The 19,216-nt window shown below is 39.0% G+C and overlaps 1 protein-coding gene and 1 long non-coding RNA gene across 3 annotated transcripts in view; one reads left to right on the forward strand and one right to left on the reverse strand.

Annotated features, from left to right (window-relative positions):
• Window positions 1-10,545, reverse strand: part of dennd3a (DENN/MADD domain containing 3a) — a 28,558-nt gene extending 18,013 nt beyond the window's left edge. The window contains exons 1-11 of the mRNA XM_004549137.4: window positions 10,330-10,545; window positions 5,055-5,153; window positions 4,390-4,545; window positions 2,625-2,760; window positions 2,012-2,127; window positions 1,788-1,918; window positions 1,568-1,679; window positions 1,346-1,465; window positions 1,162-1,260; window positions 958-1,077; window positions 373-488 (exon numbers count right to left, since the gene is read on the reverse strand). Coding sequence (XP_004549194.3) covers window positions 373-488; window positions 958-1,077; window positions 1,162-1,260; window positions 1,346-1,465; window positions 1,568-1,679; window positions 1,788-1,918; window positions 2,012-2,127; window positions 2,625-2,760; window positions 4,390-4,545; window positions 5,055-5,135 — 1,187 coding nt within the window. The 5' untranslated portion in view covers window positions 5,136-5,153; window positions 10,330-10,545. The remainder of the gene's footprint in view (window positions 1-372; window positions 489-957; window positions 1,078-1,161; window positions 1,261-1,345; window positions 1,466-1,567; window positions 1,680-1,787; window positions 1,919-2,011; window positions 2,128-2,624; window positions 2,761-4,389; window positions 4,546-5,054; window positions 5,154-10,329) is intronic.
• Window positions 10,546-12,276: 1,731 nt separating this feature from the next.
• Window positions 12,277-16,625, forward strand: LOC101466521 (uncharacterized). 2 transcript variants are annotated; one of them, XR_001342424.3, is made up of 4 exons: window positions 12,277-12,521; window positions 13,412-13,662; window positions 13,830-13,997; window positions 14,115-16,624. It is a non-coding gene; the product is annotated as an uncharacterized LOC101466521 (long non-coding RNA). The 2 variants fall into 2 exon arrangements; XR_013095389.1 differs by having other exon boundaries at window positions 13,830-16,625.
• Window positions 16,626-19,216: the final 2,591 nt, after the last annotated feature.

Here is a 19,216-nt window from a genome sequence, read left to right on the forward strand (position 1 = left end):
CCATATTCTTATTTTAGAGCAGCTTAACATTCTCAACAGGCCCTTTTTCATCTTATACTGTCCATCTGCCTGAAATAAATGGTTTCAACTGCCGTTCCTTAAAGGCCTCTTTCTCTACTTTCTTCTGATTGGCTGCCCCCTGGCCAACGCTTCCTGTTCAGTGCCAACCTGATGTCAGCTTGACACAACTGTCAGAAACAAAATCTTGGCTCACAGGGATTGTGTTGACATTTGCGGATCTAACTTACTGAAATCTAATAAGAGCACCAACACTATAAGAGTACACAAAATAAGTAAAAGCATAATAGTTCCTTTTATTGTCACAGTATCTATTAAGCAGTCTACTTTTACATTGAGGCACATGTTTGTTACCTTGATGTAAAGCTCTCAGCTGCAACCAGAGGGATAGCAGGCAGGTCGACTGTTTCGCACCACGATGTCTGAATGCTGCCATCATCGATGTTCACCAGAATGAGGTCTTCTGTCTCCTATTCCCACAAATGAGCACAAACAGACGCATATATTGTAGGTACAATAGGTACAGTAGAGTACAATCCAGCCTAACAGAAGATCTCAGTCTGACAAACAGACTGCCTCTGTAGAATATGTGGACTCAGCTTGAATAAAGACGAATACAGATGAGAACAAACAGCTATTGTTGGATGCTGTATGTGAGCTCAACTGAGACAATTTACAAAGAAAATTGTAATTTATTATTTATTTTCTTCAATGCACATCTAGTAATTACTGTAAAGGTTATTATAAGCTTAAGCTAAAATCCCCAAATATTTAAAACACCACTTCCTTAGATAAGAAAGGTTTCCACGATCTATCTGTTGTCAGCAAGGAAGGAAACCAAGAGTGTACTCCCTCATTATGGTTTTAAAAAAAAAAAAAGCACACGTAGACACAAAAAGCCTAATGTTTAAACGCTGATAACGACAGCATTGTACTTACTGCAGCAACCTCTTCAAAATGACTGATGTGACAGCCCATGAGAAAGGCAGTGGGAGCCATTATGAAGTCCAACATTCCTCTCGCCAAGACGGGAACATAAGGCTGCTGCCAGGACAGAGGCTGAAAGAGAAAACACGGCTAAAATATTTAGGAATGAAAAATAAGTCAATATGGGCACTTTAACACGATGTTCTTTACACTAACCTGGAGGTACAACAGCAGACACTCTGCAACAAGAGTGAGTCTGGCCCAGTCACAGGAGAACAAGACCAGTCGCTGCTCTTGGAGAAGGTAGGACAACACCTGAAGAGTGAAAAAATACTTAGGATCTCATATTTTCTGCTATATTTAAAGGCTAAATGCAATACCACGCTGCCATATGCAGTACCTGGAGCAATACGGTGTGAGTAAAACAGAGGAAAGGCAGATGCAGGTCGATGTCAACAACAGGACTGTCCTGATCCTCTCTTGATGGAAGATATATTTGAAGAGGACGAAGACTGAAAGACTAACAAAGAGAAGAATTTTACTATAAGGATCTATCAGAGCTGTCTGACACAAAGACAATAAGGTGGAGTTATCTGATGGAGAACGAAAAGTTTTTCCTGACCACATGCAGCTGTCCAGGAGGGGGTAACGGCACGAGGGACAGCTTGGCTGAAAACTCCTTCACTGTCTCCTCAAAATCGGCTTGTCTTGCAGTATGCAGCTGGACCAGGAGACTGAGCATGTGCAGGCAGGAGGCCAAATGAAAGATTAATTTAAATGCACAAAGTAAAACACAACCAAGGTCAAGGTTATTTATCAACTGTATGTTCAAAAGAAGTTACCATGACAGGCAGTCTTTCAGGGCATTGTAGTAGGGGAACTTGGAGATGATACACACAGCAAAGGGTGCGTAGAAACGTGCTTTAGTTGAGCTTCCCCTGTGACCGTTCTGGAAGACGCCTTCCTGACAGGACTGACACAAAAGGAAGCCAATGAGTAATACTGATTGTCTGCACTGATTAGTCCTAGCATGTCCTTCTATTAAATTGAGAGTATGCATTTGTACCAGCACAGCTCTGTAGTACTGCACAACGACTCCATGGGTTCGGTTCCCAAACATGTCAGTAAAAACCAGGAAGTGATAACTGTCTTGTTTCTGCTCACTGGCTAGCTCAAGACCACCTAGATGAAAAAAAAAGATATTTTAAGATTATGCCATACAACAAAATGCACAGATGCTCGTTAATTTAATCCATGTCTCCAAGAGACAAAGCAATAAGAGTGGAAACGTCCTGGCTGCCAGTGGAAGTGGCTATATGCAAATGCAATTTCATAATGCCTCTAAACCTAGATTAAAGAGCAGGAAAATGGGACTTCTAATGCTCGACTGTGCAACGCATGATAATAAATTTTCAGATTCTTGATCTTAGACTGGAAAAATGCATCTAAGCATGATGGTCTCTAGTTAAGTAAGACTTAACTAGAGAAAGAAAGAAGAATACCTGGCATTAGTAAAACCATATCAGTCTAGATACAGTCATTGCCTAAGAATAGATTACTCAAGCAACAGACTGGATTATTATGTAATTCTGTATTTATTATGAGTGTGTGCAGCAGTGCTATTCAGCTTAATCCTCAGTAATGTTTGGTTTGTCACAATGGAAATTTACACAGAATACCTGGGAAGCATAGCTCTGGTAAAGCAATAAGATCCAAATCTTTTGGAACACTGATGTCTTCTGTTGCTGATGACACTTCAGCGCGATTGGCTGCTTCTCCATTAGACAGAGTCTCTGCAGCACGATCTCTCCTCTTCTGCAAAAAGGAAAATGCATGAGCAAGAAACTCTTTTGCAAGAGTGCCCTGGGCCCAGACATGCAGCATTAACCTGGAAGAACATTCAAGCATTGCAAAGAAGGGCCCTGCCCAGGGCTGAACCCAGGACTTCTTGCTGTGAAGGAATTGAGCCACTGTTCTGCAGATAGTCTGTTTTTTCGTTTACTCTATAATACTAATAATAACACAGGACAAGAAAGATTTTGCTACTGGGAATAAAACATGGTATTTACATGAAATGCAGTGTGCTGATTCCAAATCTGAAGTCAAAATTCACCTAGGACGTCTAAATCTTAAGTTAAAGGTCAAGTACAGTTTGGCCACTACATGGTAAATAAGCCCGCGTTTGTAACACATTATGCAGCAGCGTGTTCCTGCAGGGTCAGCAGTTGCTAAGCCTCTATATAATGCAAGATTGGCCAAGAGCAAGCTTATAGTTTACAGAACTGTTTTCTTATCTAGCAAGTCTATTAGTGTGTTTTATCCTAAAGATGAGTAGGTGGAGCTGCGTTAACCATCCAGACAATCTTTGCTATATTTGTGCTAAATACCCCCCATGCAATCAGAGTAACGAAAAGCTTTCTGTTCCTAATGCTCATGCTGTGGGAATGAAAGAGACACATAAGTCAATGGAAGAGCACACTGTTTGCCAATACAATGTGCTACATGCATCACTGGTTGATCCACTAAAAGTGTAACTTCCACCACTTCACATTAAACTGGGCCTAATACTTTGACATGCCAATTGATGGTAATGGAAATGGCCTCCAGTATCTGAAGGATAGGTTTGGAAAAAATTCCTGAGCTGTTGGAATTTTTGACATCTGCAAAATGATGCGTTCAGCTCCAAACTGAACATGCTTGAACTTTCTGCTTGGGATGCATTTCTGCTAGTTGTGTAAAACTTTCTTGGCAACCATCGGGTTGAAAACTATGTTGAACTTGTAAGCAACATGTTAGCAGCGTATCAGCAACTCGACTGCCAAATGTCACTCAAAATGCATTTTTTGCATTCTCATCTGGATTTTTTCAGTCCAAATATGGGTGATGTAAGTGATGAACATGGAGAACAATCCAACAAGGATATTGACACCATGGAGACAAGATATCAAGGCAGCTTCAACCCCAACATGATGGGCAATTACTGCTGGTTTCTGCAGTGGTCAAGTGGAGACTCTCACAACCGCAAAAGCAAGTGCCTAAAGCACTTTTGAACAGTGCATGTGCATTGCATAAAGACTCAAGTGAACTTATTATTTACACGTTTGTTAATGTGAACAAGTTTTTGTAATCTCTCACAGTTTTGAAGAAAAATGTAGTTATGTACAGTGACTGTATAACAAATATAAAATCAGTTTCTTGTGTCTGTATGAATAGCTAATGATATCGTGTATAACTTCAGAACCTGACATCCTAGGCTAAATCCAACTACAGATTTGGACTCAGCACAGTAGTATGCTTTAGTATAAGTAGTATAAGTGTCTTTAGTTTAAGACACATGAAATACCGCAAGCAGCAGACAATTTGTTTTTCTGTGATCCTGTGTAATATAATAATAATAATAATAATAATAATAATAATACTAATAATAATAATAATGATGCATACTTTCTTAATGAAGCTCCTCCTCCTCTGGACACGGCTGAAAGCTGGAGCAATCACCTGGCTTGAATTGGTCTCTTTGGAAACAAAAGGCGGGGCATGGACCTGCAGTACCTCAGCTTCCAACAGTGGGAGTCCATTTAACTTACCCTGTTGTTGGAGCTGCAATGAAGTTTGTCATGTTTATATTTTCAGTCATGTTTTAGAGACCATACATATAAAACAATACAGAGGATTTATTTTGCCCTTACACGTACTATAACCTACGGTTGTAAACTCTTTGAAATTAATAAGTATGACTGATTAAGAAGCATTATGGCATACATGATATTATTTCTATACATCAGACTTTTGATTAGCCAAACAGTTCATAACGCACCCAATTCTACTTGAAATGAATCATGCTCTTCATGTTGTGGACATAAATGTTCACAGGTATTGTGATTTAAAGGCTGACCTACATAAAAGCAAAAATCTGCTCCTTCTAGAGTTACAATCCACAAGTATCGAAAAGAGCTTTTGTTTGCAGGAAGGATTCAGATAGCCCAGAAATATGTCCGATTTTTTGTTTTTATTCTTTGTGTGCCTGTTTTTGCTTCAACAGCATGGTCACACTTTTTATCCGTCTTTTGACTGACTTTGATTGACAGACTATCTGTCTGCATACATACCTGGTGTATATCTCGAAGCTTATCACTGTGGGCTCCAACCACTACACATGCCTCAAGCAGTCCAGATGGGAGCTCCGCCATCACATCCAAGCACTCAAACTGCCAAAAAGACACACAGTGTGTATTTAGATGAGATAAGAGCTTTTTTCTACAACTAAAATTTATACTGAGATAGCTTTCCCTGCAATTTTTGTAGTAGTATTAACACATCAGGCAACGTGTCAAGTCAGTGAAACATATATTTTAAAACAATGCTTATTTAGGTATTCCACTCACAGTAGGTATCACTGTTTCTGGACTGAATCTGCAGATGAGTTACCGTGTTATGATGTTACACAACGAAACATGATTTTATTGAGGGTAAATGCATCAGTAGCCCTTACTGTAGTGACAGAGAACTAGCAGGTGCAGTTGTTTAGAAGTTTGCATTCATGCCCATGATGAGTATATGTAATGGTAATTTTGGGCTTTCTTTAAACCTTTTTTTCAGGTTGGAATGATTGTACAGTGTACATCTTTCATGGCTTAAAAAAAAAAAAGAGTTAGGTGCACATGTTTTAATTAATTTTGGATTTTCTCCAATTCAGCAACTACTAAAGGGATTTGTTTGACAGCACTCATTGGACTGACCAATACTCAGAACAATGGGAAAGTCCAAGAAACTCAGTGATGATCTGAGAAGGAGAATTGTAAGTTTACACAAGCTGGGAAGGTGTCTTGGAGCCATTTCTAAAAAAAAAAAAAACCTGCAGATTTCAATGTCATCAGTCCAAACAGCTGTATGCAAGTTATTTGGATGTGTGAACACTTTGCCAAACTCCAGAAGAAGACCCAAACTGGTTAGAATGTTCATGACCAACCCAAAAACCACCTAGGCTCAAGCCTGCCATGACCTGGAAACTGCCTGGAACACCACCAAATGCTTTCTGGAGAAAGGTTTAATAGTCAGATGAGACAAAGATTGATTTGGATTCAGTGATAAGAGGTTTGATCTGAGGCGTAAAAGTGAGGCTTTAAAACCTAAGAACACCGTACCAGCTGTCTAGCATGGTGGTAGTAGTATCATGCGGTGGGGCTGTTTTGTTGACAGTAATACTATTACGCTACACAAAGTTGTTGGAATAATAAAGGAGGTGGGAGTGTATGTGTTTATTTGAGCCTGTATGTAAAATTTTGACCTGGTGTTTGTGGATTGCATACCCAATTCTTGTTTTTTTAATCCTCTACAATCATTCAAACCTAGAAAAACAACAGTTCAAAGCAATCAAAGTCCAAAATTCCTGCAACATTCATGCAGATGATGAGTAAATGTAAACTTCTGACCCCAACTGTAAATCTGACTACAGTGAAGAGGTGAAGCAGCTGTGGTGACGGTTCAACAATTTTAACCATGACTAATAAAATTCTCAAACCAAATGCTGTTTATATCGGAGTTTGAGTTCCACTTTGCGTAAAGAAACTAGGTTTTGATTAATCAAATTTGTAAAATTAAGCATCAGCTAAATAAAAACCACAAGATTTGTCAGAGCATAGACAAAATCCTTCACCACAACTTCCTCAGGATGCATGCTGTCACACATGCACACAGCATTGCATTCATCTGGACTATGTGATGCAAAAAGGATATTTAAAAAATCGAAATCGCACAAACAGCAGATGTTAGAGTTTGATCACCGATGCAGTAAACCAGTTTTGTCATTAACATCAAAAATTCCTGTAAGCAAACCTTTTTTTAAAAAACTTTTTTGCCTGACATATCGCCACATTTGATTCCATCTGTAGTGGCTAAAGAAAAGTCACAGCATTAGTTTTTAAACTTGATGATTCTCAGCAATTGTGGATACATTAAAAAAAAAGATGCTCTTACAGTTCTTTTTTCACAAAACATGCTGATCCTAGAATTTCTTTGGTAAATTCATGATATTAAACGCTGAACTGAAGCTGGACATTTATATTATTTACATTATTTGTGGTTACTTTTAGAGGTTTTTATTCTTTCAGTTTTTCAGAATGATGCTTCTGGACATTCCTGCTGTTATCATTACTTCAAGCATTCGACTTGGACTTGAAAATGACTTTCAAAAAAAAAAAAAAAAAAAAAAAAAAAAAAATTCTCAATTACAATTTCGTTCTATTGGGATTAAGCTTTCTACTGAAACCTCTGGAGATCTACTTTTGGTGGTCCATACCCTGGGAGGTGTGACGGGCAGTAGTAGCAATAATTATAGTATCATCTACTGATATTTTTGTGGTACAACTTATCATATTTGCTAAGCCCTGCATTAAAGTTGAATTAAAGCAGCATATATTCATTTTTATGACTAAAAATGTCATGTTAAAAAAAGTATTGCACACGTTTTACTTTCCTTTACTGTAAAACACCAATATATGTCATTCACAAATTGTCACTAGTTGTCTTTTGATGTGATATTTTGTTTGTTAGTGTGTGCTTAAATACGCAACACTACAGGACTGTTTTTTATGTATTAAATGCGTTTCAACTAGCACATCCTACAAATTCTGATTAGATTTTATGGTGAGAAAGAGGAGTTAGAGTATCGAGCCTTTATCCTTAAAGGTTTTTGAGTTTAAACATTAACATTAAAATTATTGTGGCGGATTTCAATGTATGAAAGAAAAGTCTAAAAGCAGGAGGCCAGGCCTTTTATTAAAAAAAACATACATAAATATCTAAAAAGCACTTGATATATGAAGCTACAATTTCACAGAATATATTACAGTGGTGTAAAAAAGTGTTTGACCCTTTCCTGCTTTTCAATTTTTTTTTTTTTTTTTTGGGGGGGGGGGGGGGGGGGGGGGGGTATGTTTGTCACACTTAAATGTTATAGATCATCAAACAAATTTAAATTTTAGTCAAAAAAAATAACACAAGCAAACACAAAATGCAGTTTCTAAATGAAGGGATTTTTTTAGTAAAGGGGGAAAAAATCTAATCTACATGAGCCCGTGTGAAAAGTGATGTTATAACACAAATTAACTGTGGTGTATCAAATTTTTGGAAAGCTGAGTTCAATTTCTCTAGCCACACCCAGGCCTGATTACTGCCACACATGTCTCAATAAGGAAATCACTTAAATCGGACCTGCCTGACAAAGTGGAGTAGACCAAGAGATCATCAAAACCCAGACATCATGTCGCAATCCAAGGAAATTCAGGAACAAATGAAAAACAAAATAACTGAGATCTCTCAGTCTGGAAAAGGTTAAAAAGCCATTTTGAAAGCTGTGGAACTCCAGTGAACCACAGTGAGAGCCATTATCCACAAATGGCAAAAACATGGAAGAGTGATGAACGTTCCCAGGAGTGGCAAAAATCGCTAAAATGACCCCAAGAGCACAGCGATAACTCATCTAAGAGGTCACAAAAGACCCCAAAACAACATCCAAAGAACTGCAGGCCTCACTCGCCTTAGATAAGGTCAGTGTTCATGTCTGTGAAGGTTCTCAGTCATCCAGGTCATCGTAGTCAAAGGAGCTTGCAAAGAAAAGCGTCTGGACTTCTTTAAGTTACTGTAACTTAAAGAAGTCCAGACGCTTTTCTTTGCAAGCTCCTGTGACGTCAGTGTTCATGACTCCAACATATGAAAGAGACTGGGCAGAAATGGCCTGCATGGCAGAGCTCCAAGAGAAAAAACACTGCTGAGCAAAAGTGTTTAAAGTTTGATGATTTGAGATGAAACAACACCTTTGTTCAGGTATCATCAAAATACAATGCCAATTAAAGTCCTTTTGAGTAAACTTACCAAGCTACCATCAGACTGCCTATGTACCAGTGTCAGAATAAACATCTGACTTGCATTAGTTGCAGCTCCAGGCTGAACCCAGTGACCTATACCCTATTCCATTTTCCTCTTTTTCCTCAACCTCCTGCCTACATTATGTACTCCAACATACCTCTAGCACCCTCCTAGCTTTTCTCTTTCCTTTATTTTTATTTCTGTCCTTTTGTCTCATCATCTTCTATTCTTTCTTAAACTTTGACACACTTGCGTGCAATCCTTTCTCAGGCCATTCCAGCCTCTGACTAACCACCCTGCTGTGTCAAGGAAAAAAAGCACATAGTTAACTCACTTATTCCCCTGAAAACCCCTAATTTAGCCAACCTCATGTTGGGGGGTTGTGTTTATTTGTATACTATTAAACAGTTTTTGAACTATGTTACACATACATGCACCATCAAAGACTTAATAAAATTCAGATGCAGTGAAACCACCATTTAAACAAACTGGGACAGCTTAACCATTAGTGTACCCACAAGTAACAGTATTTAAACTTGACTAGGGTGTGTAGCTTAAGGAGGTAACGCCATGCTGTGAGAGGCAGCCATCCAGAGGCTGTCCACCATCTGTAACAAACAAGTTTGTCGTCATATCTGTCTGAGAGGAAGCCGCTTTGATGCAGCCAGTGGCAATTTCAGCTGTGCTTTAAATGTATTTTATGGAACTGAAAAGAAATATGGAAGAAGACGGTTTGGAAAATGGAAGTGGTTAAAACAAATGTTGCTCTTACAGAGTAATGAAAGCAGTTTTAGGAATTCCTGTCTCATTTCTCCACCATATGATAGTTCCTTTCCTAAAAGACAAACTTCTGAAATATAACTTGCCATTTAGATAAACAAAGCCTCCTTTTAGTAGTGACTGTGCTGGAAGGCGGCTCTCAATTTTTCTCATAGCTATTAACACCCACCAGTGGAAAATAAAAGTAGGTTTTAGATCCCAGGAAAATCCAAAATCATGGGAAGACTGGTTAAACTTCTTAGATAGTTTAGATAGGACACAAGAAGTGAGTAACCTGTTAAAAAAGGGTGGCATGCCCCTTTAATGTGCACGAAAGACCCCTAAAAACCCTCTGATGACTTTAAACAGTAAAATAAATAAATGAAGGCAAGCAGTAGGGAGTAAAGTAAATATTTTACAGCTCTTTCTTCACTCGGTTTGCAGGACTGCTGTTGACACGCCCTATGATCTCTCTTTCGTTTGGCGGGCGGGTGGAAAAGCACAAAATATGAGCAACATGTGGCTTAATGTGCCAAGACTCTTGCCCCGAGTTCATCGTGTATACAGCCCGAACAAATCAAAACAGCGCATTAGCAACAACAATACGCCTAAAACAGTCATGTAAACATGCTGTCACACATTACAACAAGGTTAAAAACTTTAATACCAGCAGATGAAAATGTAAAACACGTGAAACTGAGCTGTGAGACCAACCGAGCAGGATTCCTCACATAGCAAGGGTTAAAATTAGAGACTGACCTTAAATATTTCTCGATCATTTCCACTGGATACACTTTAAACAGGGGGTTAGCCTCCAGCTAACAACGGCTCCAGCTTGCGGTTAGAAAGCCGTGAGACAGCTGCAGCAGGGACTTCAGCACTGAGACCAACTTTTACTGTGTGCTCTGATTCACAGCTTACTTTCTCACTCACACACAGTCCGAAGTTTGCCGCTGGTCTGTCAAACTCAGAGCGGCGACGCGTTAACTGAACTTCCTGTGAACCAAATTTCAAAATAAGAGCTTTTTAGTTTGGCAGTTCGAAGAGGGGGCATTTTGCTTCGCAAAGGCTCCGTCTACTGGATATTCACCGCAGTGCACTATCCATATTGCGAGAACTTTAGATACAATACAATTAGAAGAATTATTATTATACAATTTAATATTCGATTTAAAGATCACTTCTTCAAACAAGTCCGCACAATGTACAGCTTCTTCTTCTTCTTCCTCTTATGAAAAAGTTAATGTAGTGCCCCCCCCCCTTTTTATTTTATTTTATTGTATCCTTTCTTAGAAACCTAACAAACCTAATAAACCTGACTGACATTCAAAGAGGGTAAATTTTATTCTATCTTTCAACGCCCCGAAGTAAATTAATAATTTACTATATGAATAAATAAATTTAAATGGAACTTCCTTCACTTTAAGAACATTTTTTATGGCAAAGAACAAATTCCTTTCCAGTTGACATCTCTAATAAAGTTACTCAAGTAAGAGACGCTGGGAGGAATAGAGATTAGGTCCACTCGAAAGAGGGATCTAATTTTGGCATCCATACTTTTGTATAGTGGAGAAACTTTGACTTAAAGAAGAATCCCTCAGGCCAGGAGCGGACATGGTGAGCATGGGTGATGGGAATTTTGTACACTTCTAAACTACATGGACAGACCAGACGTATGACATCAAAACAATAGAGAACGCTTTTAGGATTATTGGTTTGAAACTGGCTATGTCATGGAAACCAGCAAGAGCAACATCGTGATCGGAGCGAAAAGCATAGCAACAAAGCTCTTTTTTAAAGAGACGTTTGTATAACTCTGGATATATTTTACACACTACCTGTGGCTTTATCATGTGATGAAATTATCATGAAAAACAGTTGAAAAAAATGGGATGTGCATATTTAATCAATCGTGCACAAAATGAAAAAATCTATTTAATATTCATCCATGTCTGCAAAGTGTTATATATTAAATGTTGGCATGGTTTGCAATATTGAATTGAAGGGGCCAAAGTAACATTTTTTCGTTTACAGTGTCTCAAATTGCCATGGACAGACCAGGCGGTGTATTTGGTTAAGATATCCAAGTAGCCTAATTGTTCATTGGTCTAATACCGGAACAACAACAAATGAGTTCGTGTCAGAGGCGCAAACCGTCCTCTAAGCGGAGTTTATATACTGGAGTAAGAAAAATGCAAGATGCAGACTGCAACTGGCAGCGCAAACCAGCCGTGGTCGTATAGTGGTTGGCACTCTGCGTTGTGGCCACAGCAACCCCGGTTTGAATCCAGGTCACAGCAGCCTGGCTGTGCTTTTTAAACCAAATACAGAGAGCAGGCTAATGAATGGGCTTCGTGTCTACTCTTCTGGAGAGCTGCAAGTTAGGAGATTATCGTCCCTAATAAGATGTGTTAAATGAAAGGGTTTTTTTTCTTCCTTTTATGTTGGTTTTCCACACTGTAAGACCAAATAGTAATAGTTTGATAAATGAAATGAGTTCCAACTAAAACCTGTAATAAGTTCATACACCTTTATTTTTTTGAGTAGTTTGAACAAGTTTGCTTTTTCAAGTTATCAGTACTTGAATATATTGATTAGTTTCTGACATTGCCCTTAAATAATTTGAGTTTTAACACTGACGTCACTTACATGCCTACGTACGTACGTACGTGCGCCACCTGTTTCTTTATTAAGTGCTGGCAACCATCTTGGATTCCTCGCTTCGAGTGCGAATGCCCGCTCATTACTTCGAAAGAAACTTGTGGAACGTTAATATCCAAACAGAAATAAAAACATTTGTGAAGGGTTTTTTTTTGCGGCATTGCCTTTGACGCTGGATAAAGGAGGACGTGGTATGGTATGTTACGGACTTTTGAACTGGAACAGCTAACGCTCTGCACTTGGCTAGCTGCATTTACCGCCTTTGCAGCATCTTCAGGAGCGCTTTTGTGGTAAGTTTATTTTTTCTGAAACTATAGTTCTCCGTTGTAATATGGGTTTTTATCGTCATAAATGTACAACTCTAGCAGGCATTTAAGAATTACATGCATGCGTCGTTTTATCCATGTCGCCTTGTCCCCAAAGTGTTTTGCATGAATTATGCTAATAAGCTCATATTTAGTATAACACATTATTAGTCCCTGGGACTAATAATGTGTTAATAACTTTTCTAATCTCTTACTATTTTAAAAGAAGTCTTTAGAAGGCGTTTCTGGATTTGCAGATTATAAACTGCCTTGTGGTTAAATTGTTGAATCAATATGCACTGCTACGCTGCTTCACACTTAGCGCATACATGGATATTGACTTTGGCTAACCCATTTGCTAACTTTTGGAACTTGAAACTTACGTTTAGTTCTCTGGAGTTGTACATATTAAAACTGGGGCAGCAAAATTGTAGGCACAGGACATACTTACAAAAGCAGTGATTAATCATTACATAATTAGGCGGTAGAACATGGTTTACATTGCAAATAGTTATGTATACTAAGTTGAAATGTAGAAGCTTCTGAACTGTAAAATTGTTGTGCCTGGTCTATTTTAGGTTAGCTTAAGGGTGAATCCATCAATAATATATTTACCAAACAGTTATTTTTTTCGTTTTATTTTATTCTGATGCCCAGTGTTCATTAGTGAAAGACTTAGTTTTTTATCTGTCAGGGGCTGGGTCTGTGACGCAGCATTTTGAGTTTATTTTGTATTTTTGCTTTCTTATGTTATATTGAAATGAGGTGAAGTTCTTGTATTGTTGTTATTATTAGTTAAGGTTTAGTTGAGTTCTGGGCTAGTTATGTTTCATCTGTGTCTCCTTGGTTATGTGTCTTTTCTGTTCTCTGTGTAGTCTGTCTTGTCTTCTGTGTTTTACTGTTATGTCCATGCCAGGGCAGAAGTAAATTTTCAGGGGTGAAGATGCTGTTTACCTTGACCAGCTAAGACTACAGATTGTAGATGAAGTCGAGAAAAGTGAAAAGAATCCTGATTACAAAGCTGATGCACACAACTTTGGCCTTACGATGCAAAGAGATCATCAATGATGACCTACCAGTAGGTCAGATCCTGGATTGCTGGCCTACTCTGAAATCCCAGTCCCAGGTAAGAATGTATATAGATGTATCTAACAAGATGTATTTTATATCAACTCCTGTTATCTGGCCTGTCTGAACAAATTATGCCTTTGGAGTGTAAGGAATTTGATGTATTTTGCAAAGATTTATAGACTAATCGAAACTTGTAAACATAAATGTATCCTGTGTGTTCAGATCTGTGCAGAATTGCACAGGATTACAAACCTCCACCTGAAGAACCACTTTTATGCTGTGTTGGACCAACATTCTCCCCGGCTCCAGAGCTTATTCAGATAGAAAGCTGTTTGCACAGGGAACGTGTCTGATGTCCTGTCTCAGCTCTTCAGAAGCTAAAATCTCCAGGTTAGTGGATTTTTGTCTTGTTTTTTGAGCTTTATTTAATTTGATCAATTTTTCAATTTTAACTACCATTCTTGACTAGGTTAGCCAATAATTTAAAATAATTTTCTTGTGATGTAGGAACAAGCTGATATCCATGCCCAACGTGCTGGTGTGCTTCATGCCCTCTCTGCCTATTTGTACGACGACACCTCTAGCTTCATCATAACGTGGGATCTAAGTTTTGGACAAAGTTGTGAACAATATCTTAGTAGCATCCTTGTTTAGATTTCTCAAAACATTATGACACTTTGACAGTTTGAGAAGCATCTCCATGCTTGGATCTGTCTACAACAGTGTCCATGTCACATAATGGAAACACTACATGTTTTTAATATGTGTAGACCTTCTATAATGTTCCTAGCCCAACCATACATCACTGTACAAATGGAAAAAAAAACAAAAAAAAAAAAACTCTTATTGACTTTCTGTTATTGCTACGAAGAGGTATGACTTTGCTTTACTAAAAAGTACTATTTTTGTCAGTTTGTTTTCTCAAATCTTTGGTGTGTTGTGGCTTTTTTGTTGTTCAAACAATTGATTTCTGAGCTAGTAATAATCCAGAAATGTGACTTGTATAGATGAAACTAAGAGAAATAGGAATGTACTAACATGTAGTAATTTTGTTTTCTGTAGATGATGCATTCTGATAGACCAGATATTAGTGAAGTGCCACTTGGACTCCTGATCAGAGCCAATTCCAGCAATGCAACATTCTTCTGCCCTGAGAAGACTGCAGTTTTGGTCGAGGGTAACACGATCATTGTTTTCACCACCCTAGCTGATGGATTTCTAGTAATATTTGGACTGACCTACGCCCTGCACCTAAGCTACCCAAAATGTTTGGCCAACATTTTTGACTTTATTCAGAAAGTTTTGATGGGTCTGAAGGGTGGGAAGTTGAAGCCCAAAGTGCTGAGTCTTAAAAATGATCTTTTGGCAGCAGAATAATGTCCAGGATTCCTACACAGTCCTCAAGTGCCTGTTAAAGCAAGTAATTCAGCTTATCATGTTTCAAAGTCTGGATAAGTTTTTTTGTTTTGTTTTGTTTTTTTAAAGAGAATAGAATAAAGAAATCTTTGCACACTCTGTTTCATACTTCATCATCTTAAATCCACATCCAAAGTAAAAGGGGTGATTTTATTTTATTTATTTTTAATTTTTTTCCCCCATCATCACTTGTTTTAGTTGATTTTGATTGTGTTTTTAGTCAGATAACTGTAAATCCATAGAGAAAATGAAGGACAATCTCACTACATTTCTGGCTTCTAGGTGGGATCTTGAATGTCACTTAAGGAACGTTCCTCCTGAACTGCTCATAACTGACATAAGGCGCTAAGGAGGTTTATAACACTGTTTTATGTCTCTAAAGAAGTATTTTTCTATTTAATGTTTTATTGCTTTGTTGTTGAGACTGTGATTGCACTCTACAAATGTGCATTTTGCATAACCAGAGTACTGGCATATTAAAAAGGTTACCAATTATATTTCAGTGTATTATACTGCACTATACTATACTATTACTTTCATTTGGTTTTCCCACATAATAATGCAGGATTTTCTTTTCCTTTTGTTTGTTTGTTTTTTAATAAAAAGGTCATACTCGTGTGTTAATCAAATCTGAATACTCTTAAAACATGTTGTGAAATTCTTTATTTCTAATATTGTAACCTTGTGCCAAAACTGGACATTTCTGACATTATTCCCTATAAAATGTGGTGGATTTATGTCATTGGACTTTTTGTTAGAAATGCTATGTGTTAAAGTAACTCAATAAATTTGTAACTTGAATTTATATTTTCTGTCTTATGTTTTTACAAGTGTAATTATTTTGGGCACTTTTTTTTTTTTATATCAAATTCAAAACACAGTAGATTTGGATATTACAAGTGTAATGGAGACCAGGGGTTCCATTACCTGGTTGGTATTGTTAATAATAAATTGTTGGATTGGGAATTTAAAATAGGGTAATAAAGAAAACACATTAGTTCTTATGGAGTCTTTTATTAGGTTATTTGACATACGATTAAATTGACAGCTTGTAACAGAAAAGAGACAGTGGGACTGGCCATCCTACCTGTGTCGGAGAAGAGCCAAAGTTAGAGCTGTTTGCAGTTAATCATTTATCAATAACCTAAACATATGTGAAATGAGAACTTGTAAAGGTACTCACCTGTCCTGGTTGCTTCTTGCAGGATGTGGAGCGAAAGAGTGAAAGCGGCTCAATCACCTGTTTAAGAGCTCTTGGAGCAGACCAGTGTGCCGGGTTAGGGAGTATGGTTAAAGAGGGTTTTAATTTAGATAGAAATGAGTGAAGCTTATGTTATTGGTTTGTTTATAGTATGTGTTGGAAATATGTATATGTTTGTGATGTGCTTTAATGTTATTGTATGTTTGTTTGTGTGGAGGGTTATGTTTCATGTTGATTAGTTAACCCCCATACTTGGGCTATTCCGGATACTCACCTGAAAAGGTAGAGTATAAAAGGAAGCCATTTTGTTTAGTTGCGGTTAGTGTTTTGTGCTGTTATCATGCTCCTTCTTTAATAAAGTGCCAATCCATGGATGTATTTTACTCCAGTCTCGCGGCGTCATATTATTGGACAGAACCTATGACCGCCGGCCAAAACTGACAAGTGGTGTCAGGAGTGCTGCCTCTAATGAATGAGGTAAATATGATGACGAGAAGTGGAAAGAAGAATGACAGTAATGAAGTGGCAGAGGATGGTGAAGGTGCTACAGCTGATCCAGTGGCTAAAGCAGGAGCTAAACCTGGCGATAGACTGGATGAACTGACAGCTCTGGTGAAATCATTGATGCAGTCTCAAGCAACAAGAGACCAGAGAATAGACAGAGAATCAGCCCGACAAGAACAAAGATGGAAAAGTATGCAACATCAGTTTCAGCAAATGCAAGTTCACGTAAAAGAAATGACAGAACAGCAGCAGGAACAAGAGGACAACCAAATCGAGGAGGGAGGTGAACCTGATGAGGGGCCTAGTCTGACTGGTCAGCAGATGTGGTCTCTGCCAAGACAGGAACCATTTCACCAGAGAGATCCCAAGTTGTTGCCACTCACTCCAGATGATGATATTGAGCATTTTCTCACTACTTTTGAGAGACTGGCTCAAGTTTGCCGTTGGCCGAGAGAAGAATAGGCTGTTCGACTCGTACCTCTGCTCACTGGGAAAGCACGTAGTGCTTATGTGCATATGGACATTGCTGATTCAGAAGTCTATGATAAAGTAAAAGATGCCATTCTTGCTAAATACGAAATAACTGCTGACACATACAGAAGAAGGTTTCGAGCCCTGGATATGCACCCAGGTGAAACTCCAAGAGAACTTTATGTGCGATTAAAATATATGTTTTACAAATGGGCGAAACCTGAAAAATCTACAGTGAAAGACATTTCTGAACTAATGATCTTGGAGCAGTTTCTGAGGATGGTCCACCCAGACCTGGAGGTGTGGATCAGGGAACGTGCCCCCAAATCTGCAGAGGAGGCTTCACAGCTAGCGGAAATCTTCATCTCTGCCAGAACAGGATCGAGAGGAACCACCTTTGGCCGGGACAGCTTCATGACTGGACAAAGTAAGTCTGATGGGGGTGTAAGGAGTGGTGGTATAGGCCAAAGTAGAAGTTATCCTGGAAGCAGACATTTTGTTTCTGGTAAAAGTAACAACACTAAAAAGTCACATTCAGGTTCAAAATCAGATGTTAGATGTTATCACTGTAACCAGATAGGCCACACTCAGTATACCTGCCCAACAACAACACAAAGTAGGCCATCCCTTTTGTGCTCAGCCCCCAGACCCACATTGCCAGGTCCTGATCATGAAGCAGTAAGAACAGCACCTGTACTTGTTAATGGTCAGCGTGAAGAAGCACTCTTAGCCCAATATCACTGCATATGGCAGTCTGGGTGCTAAAGCCACTGGCAGGAGAAATGTCTGGCCACCTACAGTCAAATACACCTCAGCCATGGGATAATCTTTCTCATCATCATGTACACAGCTTATTTTAGTCCTTGTGTCACTCCATAGCTCTCTTGGTACTAAACTAGCCAAAACCACTGACTGAAAGCTCCCTGTATCTAACGGTGTGTTCACACCGAACGCGATGGACGCGAATAGAGCGTCAGGTTTACATGTAAAGTCAATGGAAAGGCGCGATGACGCGCGATTGCGGGTCCCGCGAAAATTCGGAAGCAGATTTGCGTTGCGAAAACGCCAAAACGCGTGAAACGCGCGTCAGTGTAGCGCGTCTGGCGCGTTTGACTTGCGAATAAAACCACGCGCGTGAGTTTTTGTGTTGCATTTTGTGCATACGTGCGTTTCGCGTCTACCGCTCGAGTTGGAAAAATCTGAACTCCAGCGTCAAATCGCGCCGCGACAACCAATCAGGAGCCTGGTGACGTGGCTGTTACCTAGGTCAAAGGGGCAGATCCAGCCAAAGCCTTTCATACTTCAATGGAGGGGAAGGCTAATCAATGCGGTAGCAAACAACTCGGAGCTGTACAACACCAGCTGCTTTCAGTACCGAGACAGGAATAAAAAGGACCGAGCTTGGAGGAAGATATGTGAAGAGATCGGGCAACCTGGTAAGTTCATTCATTTCTCTTTTGAAAGTTTTCACTGACCCGGGGAAGCCGCACAAAAGCTAGCAAGCCACCGCTATTTTCCCCACTGACGTACAAATACCGTTCTGCTTTTATGCATGTTGTCATTTAGGAATATATTTTATTGTTTATTAATAAACAGCACACAGTGGTCCCGCTGTTCATCCGTCACTGCTTTGCTTTTTCGCTGATTTTTTTATTGCACAGTACAGCATTGCATTCTGCAGCCTGATTGACAAATCTCCTGCGCTTGCCAAATTTATCATGTTTGGTTTTGATAACCATCGCGTCCAATAGAAAAAACAGCACAAAAACACCCATAACTATGAGCCTCATTCGGAAATAGACACCTGCACCGTGAGGGAAAAAGGCGCACGAAAGTGGCGCGCAGATGAAGACAAACCGCGGCATAATAATACTTTTACGTTTTGCAATCTACAAAGGTTTGCACTTTGAGAATCAATTGTGAGAACTGTGACCAGGGGCTAGTTATTCTGAGAACCCCTGCAATAAATGAGGGACCACTGTCTACTCTACGATTATTATATCCAACCTGTTAACAT

The sequence above is a fragment of the Maylandia zebra genome, linkage group LG22, assembly GCF_041146795.1.
Source record: "Maylandia zebra isolate NMK-2024a linkage group LG22, Mzebra_GT3a, whole genome shotgun sequence".
In the NCBI taxonomy this organism is placed as follows: domain Eukaryota; kingdom Metazoa; phylum Chordata; class Actinopteri; order Cichliformes; family Cichlidae; genus Maylandia; species Maylandia zebra.